General features: G+C 40.7%; 1 protein-coding gene across 2 annotated transcripts in view; it reads right to left on the reverse strand.

Annotated features, from left to right (window-relative positions):
* Positions 1 to 5621: 5621 nt before the first annotated feature.
* Positions 5622 to 18059, reverse strand: part of ENTPD1 (ectonucleoside triphosphate diphosphohydrolase 1) — a 96805-nt gene continuing 84367 nt past the window's right edge. For both annotated transcript variants that reach the window (XM_032883703.1, XM_032883693.1), the window contains exons 9-10: positions 8258 to 8395; positions 5622 to 6147 (exon numbers count right to left, since the gene is read on the reverse strand). In XM_032883703.1, coding sequence (XP_032739594.1) covers positions 5941 to 6147; positions 8258 to 8395 — 345 coding nt within the window. In that variant the 3' untranslated portion in view covers positions 5622 to 5940. The remainder of the gene's footprint in view (positions 6148 to 8257; positions 8396 to 18059) is intronic.

Below are 18059 nucleotides of genomic sequence, written 5' to 3' on the forward strand. Positions count from 1 at the left end.
TACCCTGTCTGGATTGTAGGTAACATCAGAGGGGTGGAGTGGGATGTAAGCCCAGAGAGAGCTCACAGGCATGGTTCAAAAAGCTTTAATGTCTGTTGGAGAGTTTGACCTTCTTTTGTAGGCAATGGAAAGCTACTGGCAATTTTAGTTAGGGAGCAATGTGGTAAAGCTTTTTTTTTTTTTTTTTTTTTTTTTTAAGATTTATTCGAGAGAGAGAGGGAAAAAGAGAGAGCAGAGGGAGAGAGACAAGCAGACTCTGCATTGAGCATAGAGCCTGAGATCATGACCTGAGCCAAAATCAAGAGTGGGACGTTTCAGAGACTGGGAGCTACCCAGATGCCCCAAAGACTGTTTTTTATAAAGCTTATTCTGGCATTAATAGATTGGAGACACAGCTGCCATTCCTGGTGTCAGATCTTCACTGGGCTGATAACAATAAGATTAGAAAGAGGAATCAAAATGAAAACTGTTGCAAAGGCAAAATGGGCAGGTGATGTTGATGAAGTCCTAGTTACTTGACACAGTGGTGGCACTGAGGCATTAATTATGATACAATTCAGGAGGCGGGCCAGGTTTAGGAGGAAAAATAGAGTTTGGTTTAGGTCATTCTAAATACACACTGTTCCCCACCTAGCTCCCAGGGTTGCCTACCCTTTCTTCTTAGAACTTCGTTATAAGGAGTGGTGCTGTTTCTTAGGTGACCGTATCTCATTTGTCATTGACTGATCCATGTTCTCTGGTGAGCTTTGCTATTCACTATACATTCAAAAGGGATATAAAAACAAAAAGTTAACCCAGGTCCTGATGAGGGTATGCCATCACTGTATCACCAGTTTAAATTTAGACTTTTAAAACAGATAAATGCAAAAGGTATAGCAATGCTTCTATCACATGTACAGTCTTAAATGCTACTTTTCTAGAGAAGGTTCATGGAGATACTCCTTTCCCCATTATTAAAAAACCCATTCTCCCTGTGATAAAACCAAATGTACTCAGTTCTATTAGATTCATGTACAAAATAAAACTTGGGTAGTTAACTACACATTGTCCTAAACACATAAAATAAATAAACAGATGTATGTTCTCTTAGGAAATCTAGAATAGAGAGCCTTTTTTAGAATATGAAGCCAGTTTGCGAGCTGCTACAGCATCCTGATTAAGGCTCTGGAAAGAAGTTGCAGACTGATGACATCTTGGAAGTAATGACAGTTTAAATAAAGAATATTCTCTGGCAAGATAAGTAGACTGTAATGGATAGAAAACATCCTTTATGTTTTAGTTAATGAGACACTGTGGTAGGTTCAATCATTGTGCCCAATGCTTCACTCCTCTTCTGTATTAAATGAGTCATCCATGTCCTTCGCCATATGACCAAGCCATTCCTCCAGTGTTTCTCCAACTTGCTAATTGTTGGGCTTGGTCATATGACTTATTTTGGTCAGTAGGATGTAGATGAGAGTGACAGAGGCCTGTCCCAGCCAAGGCTGTAAGAGGCATCCTGTTCCCTCTTCCTCTCTGGTGTCCCTGCCATTAATTTTTTGTAAGAGATGCAAGATACAGAAGGCCTGAACTAAACCTATTGCCTGAAGGAGAGCTACCCAGCTGACGCAGATCCATGAACATGAAAATCAAAGTTGATTTTGGCTTACCACTTAGAATTTATTACCACTAAACTTAGAGTTTATTACCACTCTAAGGTTGTTATAATAAATTTAAAAGATATAACTCACAAACAGAAAAGAAACATGGTTAGTGAGCACAACTAACCATAAGCAACTGTCCTATTCTAACAAGATAGCAACTGTTAGAATCGGAACCAGAGAGGGATCAAACCCATCTGGGTGAAATTCAGCTCATCTTTCAAACTGACAATAAATAAGAATATATTTTGATAGTAATTTTAATATAATAATATGGTAATCTTTGTGAGCTATTAAAAAACTAATATTTAGTTTAATATTCAAATTTACAATTTGATTATGGAATATAATCATCAAAATTATCTTGTATCATCTTTGAATCCAGATTACATTTTCCAAAAGTCTTTCATCAGGCGTCTTGGCCTGAATAACAGTCATCTCTGCCTTCACAAAGAAGGCAACAAAACCTGAGGAATAAAGTGAAATTCTGAGCTGAGATCTTAAAGAAGAACAATGTCTAAGAATATTTTAACTTCATATATAACAAATAATAGCAAGATGTTACAGTATCTATGGCTGTTTTTTTAAGTTTTCCCTCACTAGAAAGACTACTGCCTGTATCTTTTTAGGTTTGAATGTATTTTTAGACACGTGCTGTCCAATGCAGTAGACTAGTTATACATGGTTTTCCATCTCTTGAAATGTAGCTAGTGCTGATTAAGATGTGCTGTAACAATATATATAACAGCTTTCAAAACTTAAAATGAAAAACAAATATTAATAATAGTTCTTATGTGAACTACGTGTTGAAATGATAATACCTTGGATATGGTCACTTTTTTTTTTTAAGATTTTATTTATTTATTTGACAGAGATCACAAGTAGTCAGAGAGGCAGGCAGAGAGAGAGAAGGAAGCAGGCTCCCTGCTGAGCAGGGAGCCTGACGTGGGGCTCAATCCCGGGCCCTGGGATCATGACCTGAGCCAAAGGCAGAGGCTTTAACCCACTGAGCCACCCAGGTGCCCCGGGTATGATCACTTTCTTAAACTCTTCTTACCTCTGTGGTTTGATTGCACCTTCTTTTACTTGTTGACTGATACAACATTAGAGTGAAGTGTACTTTTTTTTTTAAAGATTTTATTTATTTGAGAGAGTGTGAGCGAGTGAGAGAGCGAGCGAGCATGAGCAGGGGCAGAAGGAGAGGGAGAAGCAGACTCCCTGATGAGCAGGGAGCCTGACATGGGGCTTGATCCCAGGACCCTGAAATCATGACCTGAGCCGAAGGCAGACACTTAACTGACTAAGCCACTCAGGTGCCCCAGAATGAAGTATACTTTTAAAAATGTCTATTTTGCATTTTATATTTCTTATTAAGAATTGGGTAAGGTGAAAATTTCTCTCTCTCTCTCTCTCTCTCTCTCTCTCTCACACACACACACACACACAGCCTACTTGCATAACTTCATTCTTTGGTTTACAGAAGTAACCATTTCTGATGTTTTCCCATTATGAGTTCATAGAATAAATTTCCCACCTTCTAAGGAATGGTGGAACCTAGTTTAGGTGAATAGCCAGGAAGGAATGGTAATCATTTATAACCAATGGCCAATTCAATATTGAAATCAATTGACAGTGACCCATTTTATTTGGCCCTTCTCATCTAGAATTGCCCAAAGCAGATTCCTGAACCTGCCATAAAATCATGTTTCCCTGCAAAGGAAATGAGATCAGGTTGTGCCAGCTGATCTCCATCAGTTGAGACTTAAAACAAGTGGAGTTTGACTCCAAATACCTTAATGGATTTTTTTTTTTTCTTGGACCCAGGCTATAAGACAAAAAAAGGAATAAGAAAAGATTTCAATTTATTGAAGGAAACTGGTGAATTCTAATTCCAGCTTGTTGATGGGCAGTGTTTAGAAAAGACAAAACAATAAACTCGGGTCAGAAGACATGAATTTGCATATCTGCTGTATCATCTACTAGTTTGTGTGACCCTTATTTATAAAATGGAAATAGTACTTATAAACCCTCATGGGGTTTTTTAGAATCAAAATAGAGAATGTGCGTGACAGTGCTTTGTATATGTAGACATAAGAAAGGAGCTGCTGCTGGCTATATTTTATGACCTTTTATTTTCATTTTTATTTGATGCAGAATTGCTGTACAGGGAGCAAGCACTATAATTAAGAAGCCAGGTATATGGGGAATCCTTGATTAGTATCATACACCATATACGTTACCATGCATAGTACATGAACAGGATATCAGTGTTGCCATGACAGCCTTTGTGGACTTAAAGCAATATTAAGTCACAAGTCCATCAGGGAACAGGTCATCTGTCTACTTCCCTCTCTCCCATGCCAGTCAGCCCTGTATTCATACAGAGTTAAGTGTGAGTTTAGAGGTTACAAGGAGACAGTCTAGTATATTTGGGAGAGAAAATAATGGTTAAGTGCATTGCAGGCTTTTAGGTCAGCCACTTGGGCAAGTGACTTAACCTCTCTGAGCCTCAGTTTCTGGTTCAATAAAGTGGGAGTGGTAGTAGCTTCCTTCAGACTGTTGTAAGGATTAAGTGAGAAAATGAATGTAGTGCACTTGAGCAGAGCATGGGACATAACAAATGCTCAATAAATACTAAGTTTAACAACATAACCACTAGCACTAGTAGAAAGAGTTTAAACATATTCAAACTTGGCTTCTCCTTCCTAATCCAAGTGCAAGTTCAATTGTGAGTGGCAGAAAAGAAAAACTTCACATCCACAGTTTGTAAGCTTGTATTCACCTGGTTGTAAAAAAATGACTTGGTTATTCAAGAGATATAAGGACATTTGGCTTCCAGTTTGTAGGAAAGCTTTTCCTTCCTCACCCCAGCCCCACCCTGCATTAGTTCAGCAGTCAGTCCCCAAATCCAGAGATGGGGAGCTTGGGACAACTTCAGAATAACACATCACCATTCCACCTGCTCACAGCAGTCATTAAAGGAAGAAAGTACAGGGTCTCTTCATGTTTCTGTGACAAGGTCCATAGCTGCTGCTTCTCCCACAAAATAGTCCATGGAATAAGTAAATAGAACCCATACTTGTGTGACAGGGGTGGCAACCACACTTTCAGATCTGGTTCCTGGCATACTTTGATGAGCAAATACCATGACAGAAGAAAGGCGTGTTGTAGCTCTCTCACTACATTAAACCCTGGGACAAAAAGATATGGCATGGCTTTTAAAACTCAGTGGGCATCTTTGTGGAACAACTGATGAGCTTATTTGGCTGTTAACTGAAAGGTTGGTGGTTTGAACCTACCCAGGGATGGCCTTGTCTCCAGCTAATTTCTTGATGGGGAAAATATTCTGGAATTAGTGGTGATGGTTGCACAACAATGCAAATGTGCGAAATGCAGCTGAATTGTACATATTAAAATGGTGGACTTTATATGTATTACTACAATAAAAATAAAACCCCAGTAGATGCATTGAAGATGTATTTTCCAAACTCTTCATTGTAATTGTATTTTTCTTCCTGATGTGTATACCTACCATGTAGTATGCCCTGAATGCTGAATGCTTAGATATTACATCAGCTTTTTAAAAAATCTCTGGTCTGGGGGCTCCCACTCCATAGAATTTTGGCATCACTGAAGAATATATAACTCATCCACAACCCTGTTTTGGATTGGAATATCATATTAATGATATAAGCACATAAATTCTCTTGCAAGACTCTTTGGCCCTGGCACATATTTGTCTAGTCTAGAAAATTCTCCTGTGCAAACAGCAGGATGGGAATGAGATGGGTGTCTGCCCTCTCCGAAGGCATTGTATGGCATTCTTCACAAATGGGCAACAGGAGAAAGAAAGGGTCTGTATCAGTACAACTGAACGAGTTCCTGAGATCTTCTCTTGGCCTGTGCAGCTTACCAGCCCAGGACTCAGGACTCTTTTGAGTTCTTCGGGACAAAGTCATGATTGAATTTTTTTTGTTTTGTTTTTTGTTTTTGTTTTTTTATAAAGCAGACATCATGAAAGGTAACAGGTCTTTAAGACCCATACAAGCACAGGGTACAAAAGAGAGAAGTGGAGTTGGGAAGGAATCATAAAAGAGACGATGTCTTCTGGGTAGTCCTTGAGGCAGAAGGTGGTGAATACCTTCCATGGAAAAGCTTCAGCAAAAGCCAAGGAAGCTTCGTGCTGGTCAAGACTGGCCTTGGTGAGCAAGGAAGGATGACCTTGTACACCACTGTGGAGGAAGGTGCTCCTTGGGCAAGTTTTTTTCTCACTCCACCCAGCAGGTTTCAGCTGCTCCTGCTATACCATGTCTTTCCAGAAGTATGAAGGCTTGTGAAAGATAAACATGCCTATGATGACCACTGCAACCAGGATCACTGAGAAGAGAACCATGAGGAAGACATAGGTGGAGTGGGTCAGAGGTGTGGATAACGGCTGCTCAGCTGGGATCATGTTGGTCAGGTTCAGCATGTAGCCCAGAGTCCACCCAACATTGCTGCTCTGGATCTGCAAACAGTGGGGATAGGCTGTTGTTTCTGGTTTGAAGATGAAATGAGCTTTCATGCAATCCCATCCATAACACAGCATCAGGAAGTGGAGAGCACCACGTTCAATTCTCTAGCTGGATTACTTTTTTTACATTCTAAATTGGGAATATGTTTGTGGGGAAAATGGAGCCTGAGCAAGTGATGAAGGAGAGTTTGTGGAGTCTCACTGCTCTATTCCTGAAATTCAGAGAAATTTGGTGAATAACTGTCTAGTGCCTCTGCCTAGAAGAACTTACTTCAAACAACCTTTGGAGATTTGCATTCCTCTTAAGTGAATGTGGAGGGAAGGGTGTGGAAGGCAGGATGGTGACAGAAAGCAGGCAAAGGATAAGACAATGATTGTTCCTGGTCTCTTACATCTACGTCACCCAGGAATCTCATCCTTAAGTAACTAGGACATCTTTATGATTCAATGAAGGAAGACTGAGAAATAATCCCAGCAAGTCAGTGTTACTTTATGGAAGTTGGAATACTGTACACATGTTCAGAAGGGATTCTTCCTAAATGTTAAGACGTGCTCTGGCCCTGCCATCTTCCTAGGAGTATTTTCCAATCACCTCCAAACATACTGGAGTGTAGATAGTCTGTGAATAATAAATAATTTTGAAAATGTTTTTATTACATAAGTTGCACATGGTCAAGGTAGAAAAATTAGGACATACAGATAATCCTAAAAAGGAAAATAAAAACCAGCTATATTTCACCACTCAGAAGTCGCTGCTATTATCTTTTTGTAACACATGCTTCCAGGCTTCTCTGTGCATGTCTTTTGCCTTACAAAACATGGAATTAAGTTATATTAGACTTCTTCACTTAACAATACCTTTCTAAACATCATCTCATGTTTCAAAGGATCATCACTGACATGAACTGCCTTCTAGGTTTATTTTTATTCACTTTATCCAATTATTTATAAATCCTAGAAATGAAGTAATTGCATAAAATGACAAGCATATTCTAAGGCTTTTAGCACATATTGCCACAACAGTCTCCCCAAAGGTTGTGCCAATTTACGTTCCGACCAGTTTCTGTGTGGAAAGCTCCTCTCCCCTAAACCTTTACCAGTCAGTACTGGGAACTAACAATTTGTGAAGGGTCCGCTTCCCTTTATGGGGCGCAGGAACCTTGTCTGACGGCATGTATCAAGGAAGTTTCCAGAGTTAGAGGAGTTACCACCAATGGTTTAGAAATACTAGATCATTCACTGAAGTCTAAAGAATACAAATCACTCGCAAATTTGACACAGACATATCATTCAGACAGACAAAAAAAATTGTGATGAAATTAAAGAAGACTAGGAATTAAATCAAGGGAAAGATGAGCATTTGAATTAGCAAGGTCAATATCGACATGAGTGTAATGAAAATAGCATCCTTTAGGCTGCTACACCCCGGAGCCTCAATGTTTTGCTTTGCTTGAAGTCATCATATTTTAAAAAGGGAGTTAATTGTCTTTGCCATTAGTGGGTATGGGTTTAAAAGGCAGAGAAGCACGGCTCTTGATACTTTTGAAGCAGGAATTGCCTATCAATGTGAATGTTTCTCTATGCCTGGATACCTGCAGGTGGCGCTATGGTAAAGAACAGCAGTGAGGATGCTTCTGTAAGGCTCTGGCTAAGCCTGCTAAGCAAAGACCCCTATTGACAGTCACTCATCTTCTTTATGCTAAGCTTTCAGATTAGTCAACCTTGAAGCGACAACCAACAAGACCTGCAGTCCTTATAAGAAGCCATAATAATCATTTCCAGATCATGGAAGGGGCCTTTGGGATGGATGTTGAAATCAGCAAACAAACACTGAGACTACTGAAACACAGTTACATTTAAGATCTTACTGATTGTTTTAAAAGGAATTAGTCACTGTTGCATGAGCAGAAAGAAGAGGCTTAGAATGCCCATAGCTCTCGTTTGATCAATGGGCTGGTCAACACAGCAGGGCTTGATACAAAATGTCAGCTTGGGTTAGAAGTGAAATGGTAGAACAGGACATCACACTGACTTCTACCTCTTTCAAGACCAAAGCTGCCTCAGTCACCCAATCTCCCCACAACCTAACAAGTCCCCAAATTACCTTGCCCATGAAATGAATGTTCTTCCAGGAATCAGCCGTGAAACCATAGCCACTCACAAGGAGAGAGAGGATGTAGGTTCCAGAAAAGCAGTATTCACTCAGGTACTTCTCCTTCACATCACCAAAACGTGTCTTCAGCTGGAAGTGAAGTGAAAGAAATATCACACGTGTACAACAGGCACCTCCCCACGGCCCTTTTCACCATTTGAGTCGATCGAGACAGGAGAAAGGCCCACCTCAACCAGGCCTGAGCGTTGTCTTCTTTAGAGAGACCTGGGGATGGCGCTGCACTCCTTCAGTGGGTGCAGGGCTATAGTTCAGGGTCTGTTAAGGAAACTTTTCCTCCACTGGGTTCTGTGGGATATTAACAAGTGCTCCAGGAAAACAATGGTTCCCATGATCTAGTAAGTTCCAAAACACAGACTATCAGTATACCTCTTCACCCCTTCAGAAACTTCTGTTTCACAATCACATTAACATTTTAAAAACTGAAAAATCTTGCATGAAAGAAATCCACCAGTCTGTTTAATCAGACTTTTCTATGTTCTTGACCAGAGTCTGAGTTCAGAGTGTCTGAAGGAATTAGTGCATCTGAAGCATGTTAAGGAAAGAGTGTCATAAAAAGTCTTGCCACTCATGGGGTGCCTGGGGAGTTCAGTTGGTTAAGCGGCTGCCTTTGGCTCAGGTCATGATCTCAGGGTCCTGGGACTGAGCACCACATAGGGCTCCCTGCTCAGCGGGGAGTCTGCTTCTCCTTCTCCCTCTGTCCCTACCCCACTCGTGCTTTTTCTGTCTCTCTCAAATAAATAAAATCTTTAAAAAAAAAACAAAACAAAACAAACAAAAAAAAACCTTGCCACTCGGTTTAGTACCTGGACTAACAGTGTTGGGGTCTCCCAGGAGCTTATTAATCCTCACCCCAGAACTACCAATATAGAATGTGTTGTTTAATGTGATCCCCAGGTGATCACATGCATAGTAAAGTTTGAGAAACCCTACAATGCAGTTTATGACATGTTCTGCTCAGCACTGCTAACAGTGCCAACATCTCACCTTCTGTCCTCAAGCCCCTACCTGACCTCTTTTGTTGCTTATGAGTCATGCAAAGGGGTCTTTTTGAGTCCATGTGTTTGCTCACCCCACTTCCAAATGAAGGCTGCCTGCTGACTCTTACCTTTCCTTTTGTAAATATATGCCCAGATGTCCACAGCTTGCTCTGCTCCTTGCTGGCCCTCAGAGAACAACAGACGAGAACATCTGTAGCTCAGCCCTGAGTTTTGTCTGCTGCCCTAATCCTCAGCTCTTGAAAATAGGCATTCCCTCCTGGACACCCTGGGCAGAGAGAGAACTAATACTTGTTAAACATATATCAAGTACTAGGAATCTGGCCAGATGCCTTATATATAGGACTCCCGGGCTACCTGCCCGCCCGCCACCACCACCCCACTTTTGCCCAGATTTCTCTCTCTCCCCAAGCAACCCCTCATCTAAACTCCCTAACTGCTAGCTGGGGTCTGTTTCTTGCTTGGTTTCTGCCAGCCCCCAATCTCTAAAATGCTAAATCCACACCTAGCCAGCCTTGGCCTGCTCGAGTGGAATTCTCTGAATGACCCAACAAGGAATTTGTGTTTTTCTCATAGTCCTAGAAACAAACTACTCTTTGATCAGCTCCTCTGTATGGGATATTCTCCCAAGACCTTGGTGTGACATCAGTGCCTATCCAGATCCTGCCCCCATCTTACAGCAACTGCACTCTTTTTTTTCCTTCATGGAAAGACTTATCCAATTTGATGTAGTCTCAGCAGGCCCGTTAAACAAAAAACTGGTATGGAATTCCAAGAATCCACTTGGGCCAAACTGGAAAGTGCTGCAAACCACAGGTCTTTAAAAGCTGGCCTATCCCTTGGGGGAATGCCATTTTGGTCTAATTTTCCTGAATTCTACAAATTCCTACCCCCTCCTCCTGGAAAGATGTACATTGCCATGCAGTCTAATCTGCTGAGGATTAATTAATATAATTATGATAGTATGCTTAATATAATAATCAACATAACAATAAATATAATGCATTATATATTAAATATAATATATTTATTGCATATAAATATGTAATAAAATAATAATATAATTAATATACAATATATTATAATAACATAATTAATTAACATAATTAATTATGATAGTAGCCAAAAAATATGGAACCCAAAAGCATCTACCTGGTTCATCAGTCCAGATCTGATCATGTTTTTGCTTGTGGACTCAACACTATGTTCTCTCTAAATGCGAGGATGGTTTGCCTTTCTCTATCCTAACCCTCTCTCTGCCAGTCTCTCCTCTCTCTTTTCTATTCCTAGGGCAGTGGGATAGTACCAGCTTCTCTTCTCCTTGCCCATTGCCCCTTATCACTCCCCCCAGATGAAGGGGCATGGCAAGTCTTCAAGAATGGGATGCTTTTCCCTAGAAAGAATAATAGTCCATAAGTTTGAATGTCAGGACCCAGAATATATGGAGAAATCCTAGTTAGTAGTATACACAGAATCTTACAGCGTCAGTCTCGTAGGCTGACCAGAGATCTTGAATGCACATATTTTCTGAGTGGAAAAGTGATTATTCTGGTTGTCAAAATTAGAGGGTTGCCGACCTTCTTCCTTTTTAAAATTTTTTTTTATAAACATATATTTTTATCCCCAGGGGTACATGTCTGTGAGTCGCCAGGTTTACACACTTCACAGCACTCACCATAGCACATAACCTCCCCAGTGTCCATAGCCCCACCCCCCCAACCCCCCTCCCCCCATCAACCCTCAGTTTGTTTTGTGAGATTAAGAGTCACTTATGGTTTGTCTCCCTCCCAATCCCATCTTGTTTCATTTACTCTTTTCCTATCCCCTTAACCCCCCATGTTGCATCTCCTCTCCCTCATATCAGGGAGATCATATGATAGTTGTCTTTCTCCGATTGACTTATTTCGCTAAGCATAATACCCTCTAGTTCCATCCACGTCGTCGCAAATGGCAAGATTTCATTTCTTTTGATGGCTGCATAGTATTCCATTGTGTATATATACCACATCCTCTTTATCCATTCATCTGTTGATGGACATCTAGGTTCTTTCCATAGTTTGGCTATTGTAGACATTGCTGCTATAAACATTCAGGTGCACGTGCCCCTTCGGATCACTACGTTTGTATCTTTAGGGTAAATACCCAGTAGTGCAATTGCTGGGTCATAGGGTAGTTCTATTTTCAACATTTTGAGGAACCTCCATGCTGTTTTCCAGAGTGGTTGCACCAGCTTTCATTCCCACCAACAGTGTAGGAGGGTTCCCCTTTCTCCGCATCCTCACCAGCATCTGTCATTTCCTGACTTTTTAATTTTAGCCATTCTGACTGGTGTGAGGTGATATCTCATTGTGGTTTTGATTTGTATTTCCCTGATGCCTAGTGATATGGAGTACTTTTTCATGTGTCTGTTGGCCATCTGGATGTCTTCTTTGCAGAAATGTCTCTTCATGTCTTCTGCCCATTTCTTGATTGGATTATTTGTTCTTCGGGTGTTGAGTTTGGTAAGTTCTTTATAGATTTTGGACACTAGCCCTTTATCTGATATGTCGTTTGCAAATATCTTCTCCCATTCTGTCAGTTGTCTTTTGGTTTTGTTAACTGTTTCTTTTGCTGTGCAAAAGCTTTTGATCTTGATAAAATCCCAATAGTTCATTTTTGCCCTTGCTTCCCTTGCCTTTGGCGATGTTCCTAGGAAGATATTGCTGCGGCTGAGGTCGAAGAGGTTGCTGCCTGTGTTCTCCTCAAAGATTTGGATGGATTCCTTTCTCACATTGAGGTCCTTCATCCATTTTGAGTCTATTTTCGTGTGTGGTGTAAGGAAATGATCCAATTTCATTTTTCTGCATGTGGCTGTCCAATGTTCCCAACACCATTTATTGAAGAGGCTGTCTTTTTTCCATTGGACATTCTTTCCTGCTTTGTCAAAGATTAGTTGACCATAGAGTTGAGGTCTATTTCTGGGCTCTCTACTCTGTTCCATTGATCGATGTGTCTGTTTTTGTTCCAGTACCATGCTGTCTTGATGATGACAGCTTTGTAATAGAGCTTGAAGTCCGGAATTGTGATGCCACCAACTTTGGCTTTCTTTTTCAATATTCCTTTGGCTATTCAAGGTCTTTTCTGGTTCCATATAAATTTTAGGATTATTTGTTCCATTTCTTTGAAAAAAATGGATGGTACTTTGATAGAAATTGCATTAAATGTGTACATTGCTTTAGGTAGCATAGACATTTTCACAATATTTATTCTTCCAATCCAGGAGCATGGAACATTTTTCCATTTCTTTGTGTCTTCCTCAATTTCTTTCATGAGTACTTTATAGTTTTCTGGGTATAGATTCTTAGTCTCTTTGGTTAGGTTTATTCCTAGGTATCTTATAGTTTTGGGTGCAATTGTAAATGGGACTGACTCCTTAATTTCTCTTTCTTCTGTCTTGTTGTTGGTGTAGAGAAATGCAACTGATTTCTGTGCATTGATTTTATATCCTGAAACTTTACTGAATTCCTGTACAAGTTCTAGCAGTTTCGGAGTGGAGTCTTTTGGGTTTTCCACATAGAGTATCATATCATCTGCAAAGAGTGATAGTTTGACTTCTTCTTTGCCGATTTGGATGCCTTTAATTTCCTTTTGTTGTCTGATTGCTGAGGCTAGGACTTCTAGTACTATGTTGAATAGCAGTGGTGATAATGGACATCCCTGCCGTGTTCCTGACCTTAGCGGAAAAGCTTTCAGTTTTTCTCCATTGAGAATGATATTTGCAGTGGGTTTTTCATAGATGGCTTTGATAATATTGAGGTATGTGCCCTCTATCCCTACACTTTGAAGAGTTTTGATCAGGAAGGGATGCTGTACTTTGTCAATGCTTTTTCAGCATCTATGGAGAGTATCATATGGTTCTTGTTCTTTCTTTTATTAATGTGTTGTATCACATTGATTGATTTGCGGATGTTGAACCAAACTTGCAGCCCTGAAATAAATCCCACCTGGTCGTGGTGAATAATCCTTTTAATGTACTGTTGAATCCTATTGGCTAGTATTTTGGTGAGAATTTTCACATCTGTGTTCCTCAAGAATATTGGTCTGTAGTTCTCTTTTTTGATGGGATCCTTGTCTGGTTTTGGGATCAAGGTGATGCTGGCCTCATAAAATGAGTTTGGAAGTTTTCCTTCCATTTCTATTTTTTGGAACAGTTTCAGGAGAATAGGAATTAGTTCTTCTTTAAATGTTTGGTAGAATTCCCCCGGGAAGCCGTCTGGCCCTGGACTTTTGTTTGGAGATTTTGGATGACTATTTCAATCTCCTTACTGTTTATGGGTCTGTTCAGGCTTTCTATTTCTTCCTGGTTCAGTTGTGGTAGTTTATGTGTCTCTAGGAATGCATCCATTTCTTCCAGATTGTCAAATTTGTTGGCGTAGAGTTGCTCATAGTATGTTCTTATAGTTGTCTGTATTTCTTTGGTGTTAGTTGTGTTCTCTCCTCTTTCATTCATGATTTTATTTATTTGGGTCCTTTCTCTTTTCTTTTTGATAAGTCTGGGCAGGGGTTTATTAATCTTATTAATTCTTTCAAACAACCAGTTCCTAGTTTTGTTGATTTGTTCTATTGTTTTTTTTTTTATTTCATTGATTTCTGCTCTGATCTTTATGATTTCTCTTCTCCTGCTGGGTTTAGGGTTTCTTTTTTGTTCTTTCTCCAGCTCCTTTAGGTGTAGGGTTAGGTTGTGTACCTGAGACCTTTCCTGTTTCTTGAGAAAGGCTTGTACTGCTATATATTTTCCTCTCAGGACTGCCTTTGTTGTGTCCCACAGATTTTGAACCGTTGTGTTTTCATTATCATTTGTTTCCATGAATTTTTTCAATTCTTCTTTAATTTCCTGGTTGACCCATTCATTCTTTAGAAGGATGTTATTTAGTCTCCATGTATTTGGGTTCTTTCCAAATTTCCTCTTGTGATTGAGCTCTACCTTCAGAGCATTGTGGTCTGAAAATATGCAGGGAATGATCCCAATCTTTTGATATCGGTTGAGACCTGATTTAGGGCCGAGGATATGATCTATTCTGGAGAATGTTCCATGTGCACTAGAGAAGAATGTGTATTCTGTTGCTTTGGGATGAAATGTTCTGAATATATCTGTGATGTCCATGTGGTCCAATGTGTCATTTAAGGCCTTTATTTCCTTGTTGATCTTTTGCTTGGATGATCTGTCCATTTCAGTGAGGGGAGTGTTAAAGTCCCCTACTATTATTGTATTATTGTTGATGTGTTTCTTTGATTTTGTTATTAATTGGTTTATATAGTTGGCTGCTCCCACGTTAGGGGCACAGATATTTAAAATTGTTAGATCTGGGCGCCTGGGTGGCTCAGTGGGTTAAGCCGCTGCCTTCGGCTCAGGTCATGATCTCAGGGTCCTGGGATCGAGTCCCGCATCGGGCTCTCTGCTCAGCAGGGAGCCTGCTTCCCTTCCTCTCTCTCTGCCTGCCTCTCTGCCTACTACTTGTGATCTCTCTCTGTCAAATAAATAAATAAAATCTTAAAAAAAAAATTGTTAGATCTTCTTGTTGGACAGATCCTTTGAGTATGATATAGTGTCCTTCCTCATCTCTTATTATAGTCTTTGGCTTAAAATCTAATTGATCTGATGTAAGGATTGCCACTCCTGCTTTCTTCTGATGTCCATTAGCATGGTAAATTCTTTTCCACACCCTCACTTTAAAACCGGAGGTGTCTTCGGGTTTAAAATGAGTTTCTTGTAGGCAACATATAGATGGGTTTTGGTTTTTTATCCATTCTGATACCCTGTGTCTTTTGATTGGGGCATTTAGCCCATTAACATTCAGGGTAACTATTGAGAGATATGAATTTAGTGCCATTGTATTGCCTGTAAGGTGACTGTTATTGTATATTGTCTCTGTTCCTTTCTGATCTACTACTTTTAAGGTCTCTCTTTGCTTAGAGGACCCCTTTCAATATTTCCTGTAGAGCTGGTTTGGTGTTTGCAAATTCTTTCAGTTTTTGTTTGTCCTGGAAGTTTTTAATCTCTCCTTCTATTTTTAATGATAGCCTAGCTGGATATAGTATTCTTGGCTGCATGTTTTTCTCGTTTAGTGCTCTGAATATATCATTCCAGCTCTTTCTGGCCTACCAGGTCTCTGTGGATAAGTCTGCTGCCAATCTAATATTTTTACCATTGTATGTTACAGACTTCTTTTCCCGGGCTGCTTTCAGGATTTTCTCTTTGTCACTAAGACTTGTAAATTTGACTATTAGGTGATGGGATGTGGACCTATTCTTATTGATTTTGAGGGGGAGTTCTCTGAACCTCCTGGATTTTGATGCTTGTTCCCTTTGCCATATTGGGGAAATTCTCTCCAATAATTCTCTCCAATATACCTTCTGCTCCCCTCTCTCTTCTTCTTCTGGAATCCCAATTATTCTAATGTTGTTTCGTCTTATGGTGTCACTTATCTCGCGAATTCTCCCCTCGTGGTCCAGTAGCTGTTTGTCCCTCTTTTGCTCAGCTTCTTTATTCTCTGTCATCTGGTCTTCTATATTGCTAATTCTTTCTTCTGCCTCATTTATCCTAGCAGTGAGAGCCTCCATTTTTTACTGCACCTCATTAATAGCTTTTTTAATTTCAACTTGGTTAGATTTTAGTTCTTTTATTTCTCCAGAAAGGACTTTTATATCTCCCAAGAGGGTTTCTCTAATATCTTCCATGCCTTTTTCAAGCCCAGCTAGAACCTTGAGAATCATCATTCTGAACTCTAGATCTGACATATTACCAATGTCTGTATTGATTAGGTCCCTAGCCTTTGGTACTGCCTCTTGTTCTTTTTTTTTTTTTTTTGTGGTGAATTTTTCTGCCTTGTCATTTTGTCCAGATAAAAGTATATGAAGGAGCAAGTAAAATACTAAAAGGGTGGCAACAACCCCAGGAAAATATGCTTTAACCAAATCAGAAGAGATCCCAAATCGTGAGGGGGGAGAAAGGGGATAAAAAGAGGTTCAGAAAGAAAAAAAAAAATTAAAAAAAGAAAATAAAGAATATATATATATATATATTAGATAAGCTAGTTTAAAAACGTTAAAAAAAAGAAAAGGGTAAAAGTTAAAAAAATTTGGCAGAAGAAGAGAAAAAAAATTGAAAAAGAAAAAAAAATTAATTTAGCCTTGCTAAAATTTTTTAGCAAGGCTAAAGAATCATGGGGAGAAAGCCATGAGTTCCGTGCTTTGCTTTCTCCTCCTCTGGAATTCAGCTGCTCTCCTTGGTATTGAAACTGTACTCCTTGGTAGGTGAACTTGGTCCTGGCTGGGTTTCTTGTTGACCTTCTGGGGGAGGGGCCTGTTGTAGTGATTCTCAAGTGTCTTTGCCCTAGGTGGAATTGCACCGCCCTTACCAGGGTCCGGACTGAGTAATCCGCTCGGTTTTGCTTTTGGGAGCTTTTGTTCCCTGAGCGCTTTCCGTAGAGTTCCGGAGAACGGGAATGAAGATGGCGGCCTCCCAGTCTCCGGCCCGAAGGAGCCGAGAGCCTGGGGCCCCACTCCTCAGTGCGCCCTCAGAGAACAGCGCCCAATTACTCCCGTCACCCTGGCCTCCGGCCGCACTCCGAACTGACCGAGCCTGCGACCGGTTCAAGGTAACCCCGAGTTTAGAGCTCACTCATCAGCTCTGTCTCTGTAGCCGGCTTCCCCGTTCTAATACCTGCGAGCTCTGCAACACTCAGACACCCCCGATCCTTCTGTGACCCTGCGGGACCTGAGGCCACGCTGACCCTGTGTGGGCTTCACCCCAGTTAAGCCTCTGGAGCGATGTCCCTCAGCGGAACAGACTTTGAAAAGTCCTGATTTTGTGCTCCGTTGCTCCGCCGCTTGCCGGGAGCCGGCCCCTCCCCCTGCGGTCTATCTTCCCGTCGCTTTGGATTCACTTCTCCGCCAGTCCTACCTTTCAGAAAGTGGTTGATTTTCTGTTTCTAGAATTGCTGTTCTTCTTCTGTTCAATCTCCCGTTGGATTTGTAGGTGTTTGCAATCTTTAGATAAGCTATCTAGCCGATCTCCCGCTACCTGAAGTAGTCTCAGCCTGCTACTTCTCCGCCATCTTGACTCCTCCCTGACCTTCTAATTAACCAATCAGAAGACAAGCATGATATGTCCCTTTCACTCTCCTAACCTCTCCTCAGAGACCCAAGGATTGGGGGCATCCCCAAGGATTTGGAGGACATCAACAGGTGTAGTTTGCATTTTATTTCTCCTGCCAAACCAGGGACAGGCAGCATGATATAATATGTATAAAGTATCTAGCTCACTTCTCAGCAATAAAATATGTCTAACAATTGTCAGTTCTCTCGGCCAAAGGTGTCTAGAAGGGACATTCCCAAACTCCAGTCACACAGGAGTAGCAGGAAAAGAGTTGCCCTAAAGAGTGTACTTGAAACCTATGCATTCCATATGGACAGGCAAGGCAGTTGGGGAAAATGAACCCTAGGTCATAACTCCCACCTCAACATCAAGGCTCTGGGTGAGGTTCTATGTCTCACTCTACAACTCCTCCCATCCCCTGCCAAAGATTACAGAATTTCTTTCAGGTGCAGGCCTTATGAGTCTACTTCCAGGACCTCTGAGCAGCAACTCGTGGCTTATCAGAGTAGACCTACAGGTCTGCATATAGGCATTGCCAACCTAATGTAACCTGATGAAATTAAAAACAAGCAAACGAAAAACACACACACACACAAAAACC

Source organism: Lontra canadensis, unplaced genomic scaffold (assembly GCF_010015895.1).
Source record: "Lontra canadensis isolate GAN:19392208 unplaced genomic scaffold, GSC_riverotter_1.0 scaffold3, whole genome shotgun sequence".
NCBI lineage: Eukaryota > Metazoa > Chordata > Mammalia > Carnivora > Mustelidae > Lontra > Lontra canadensis.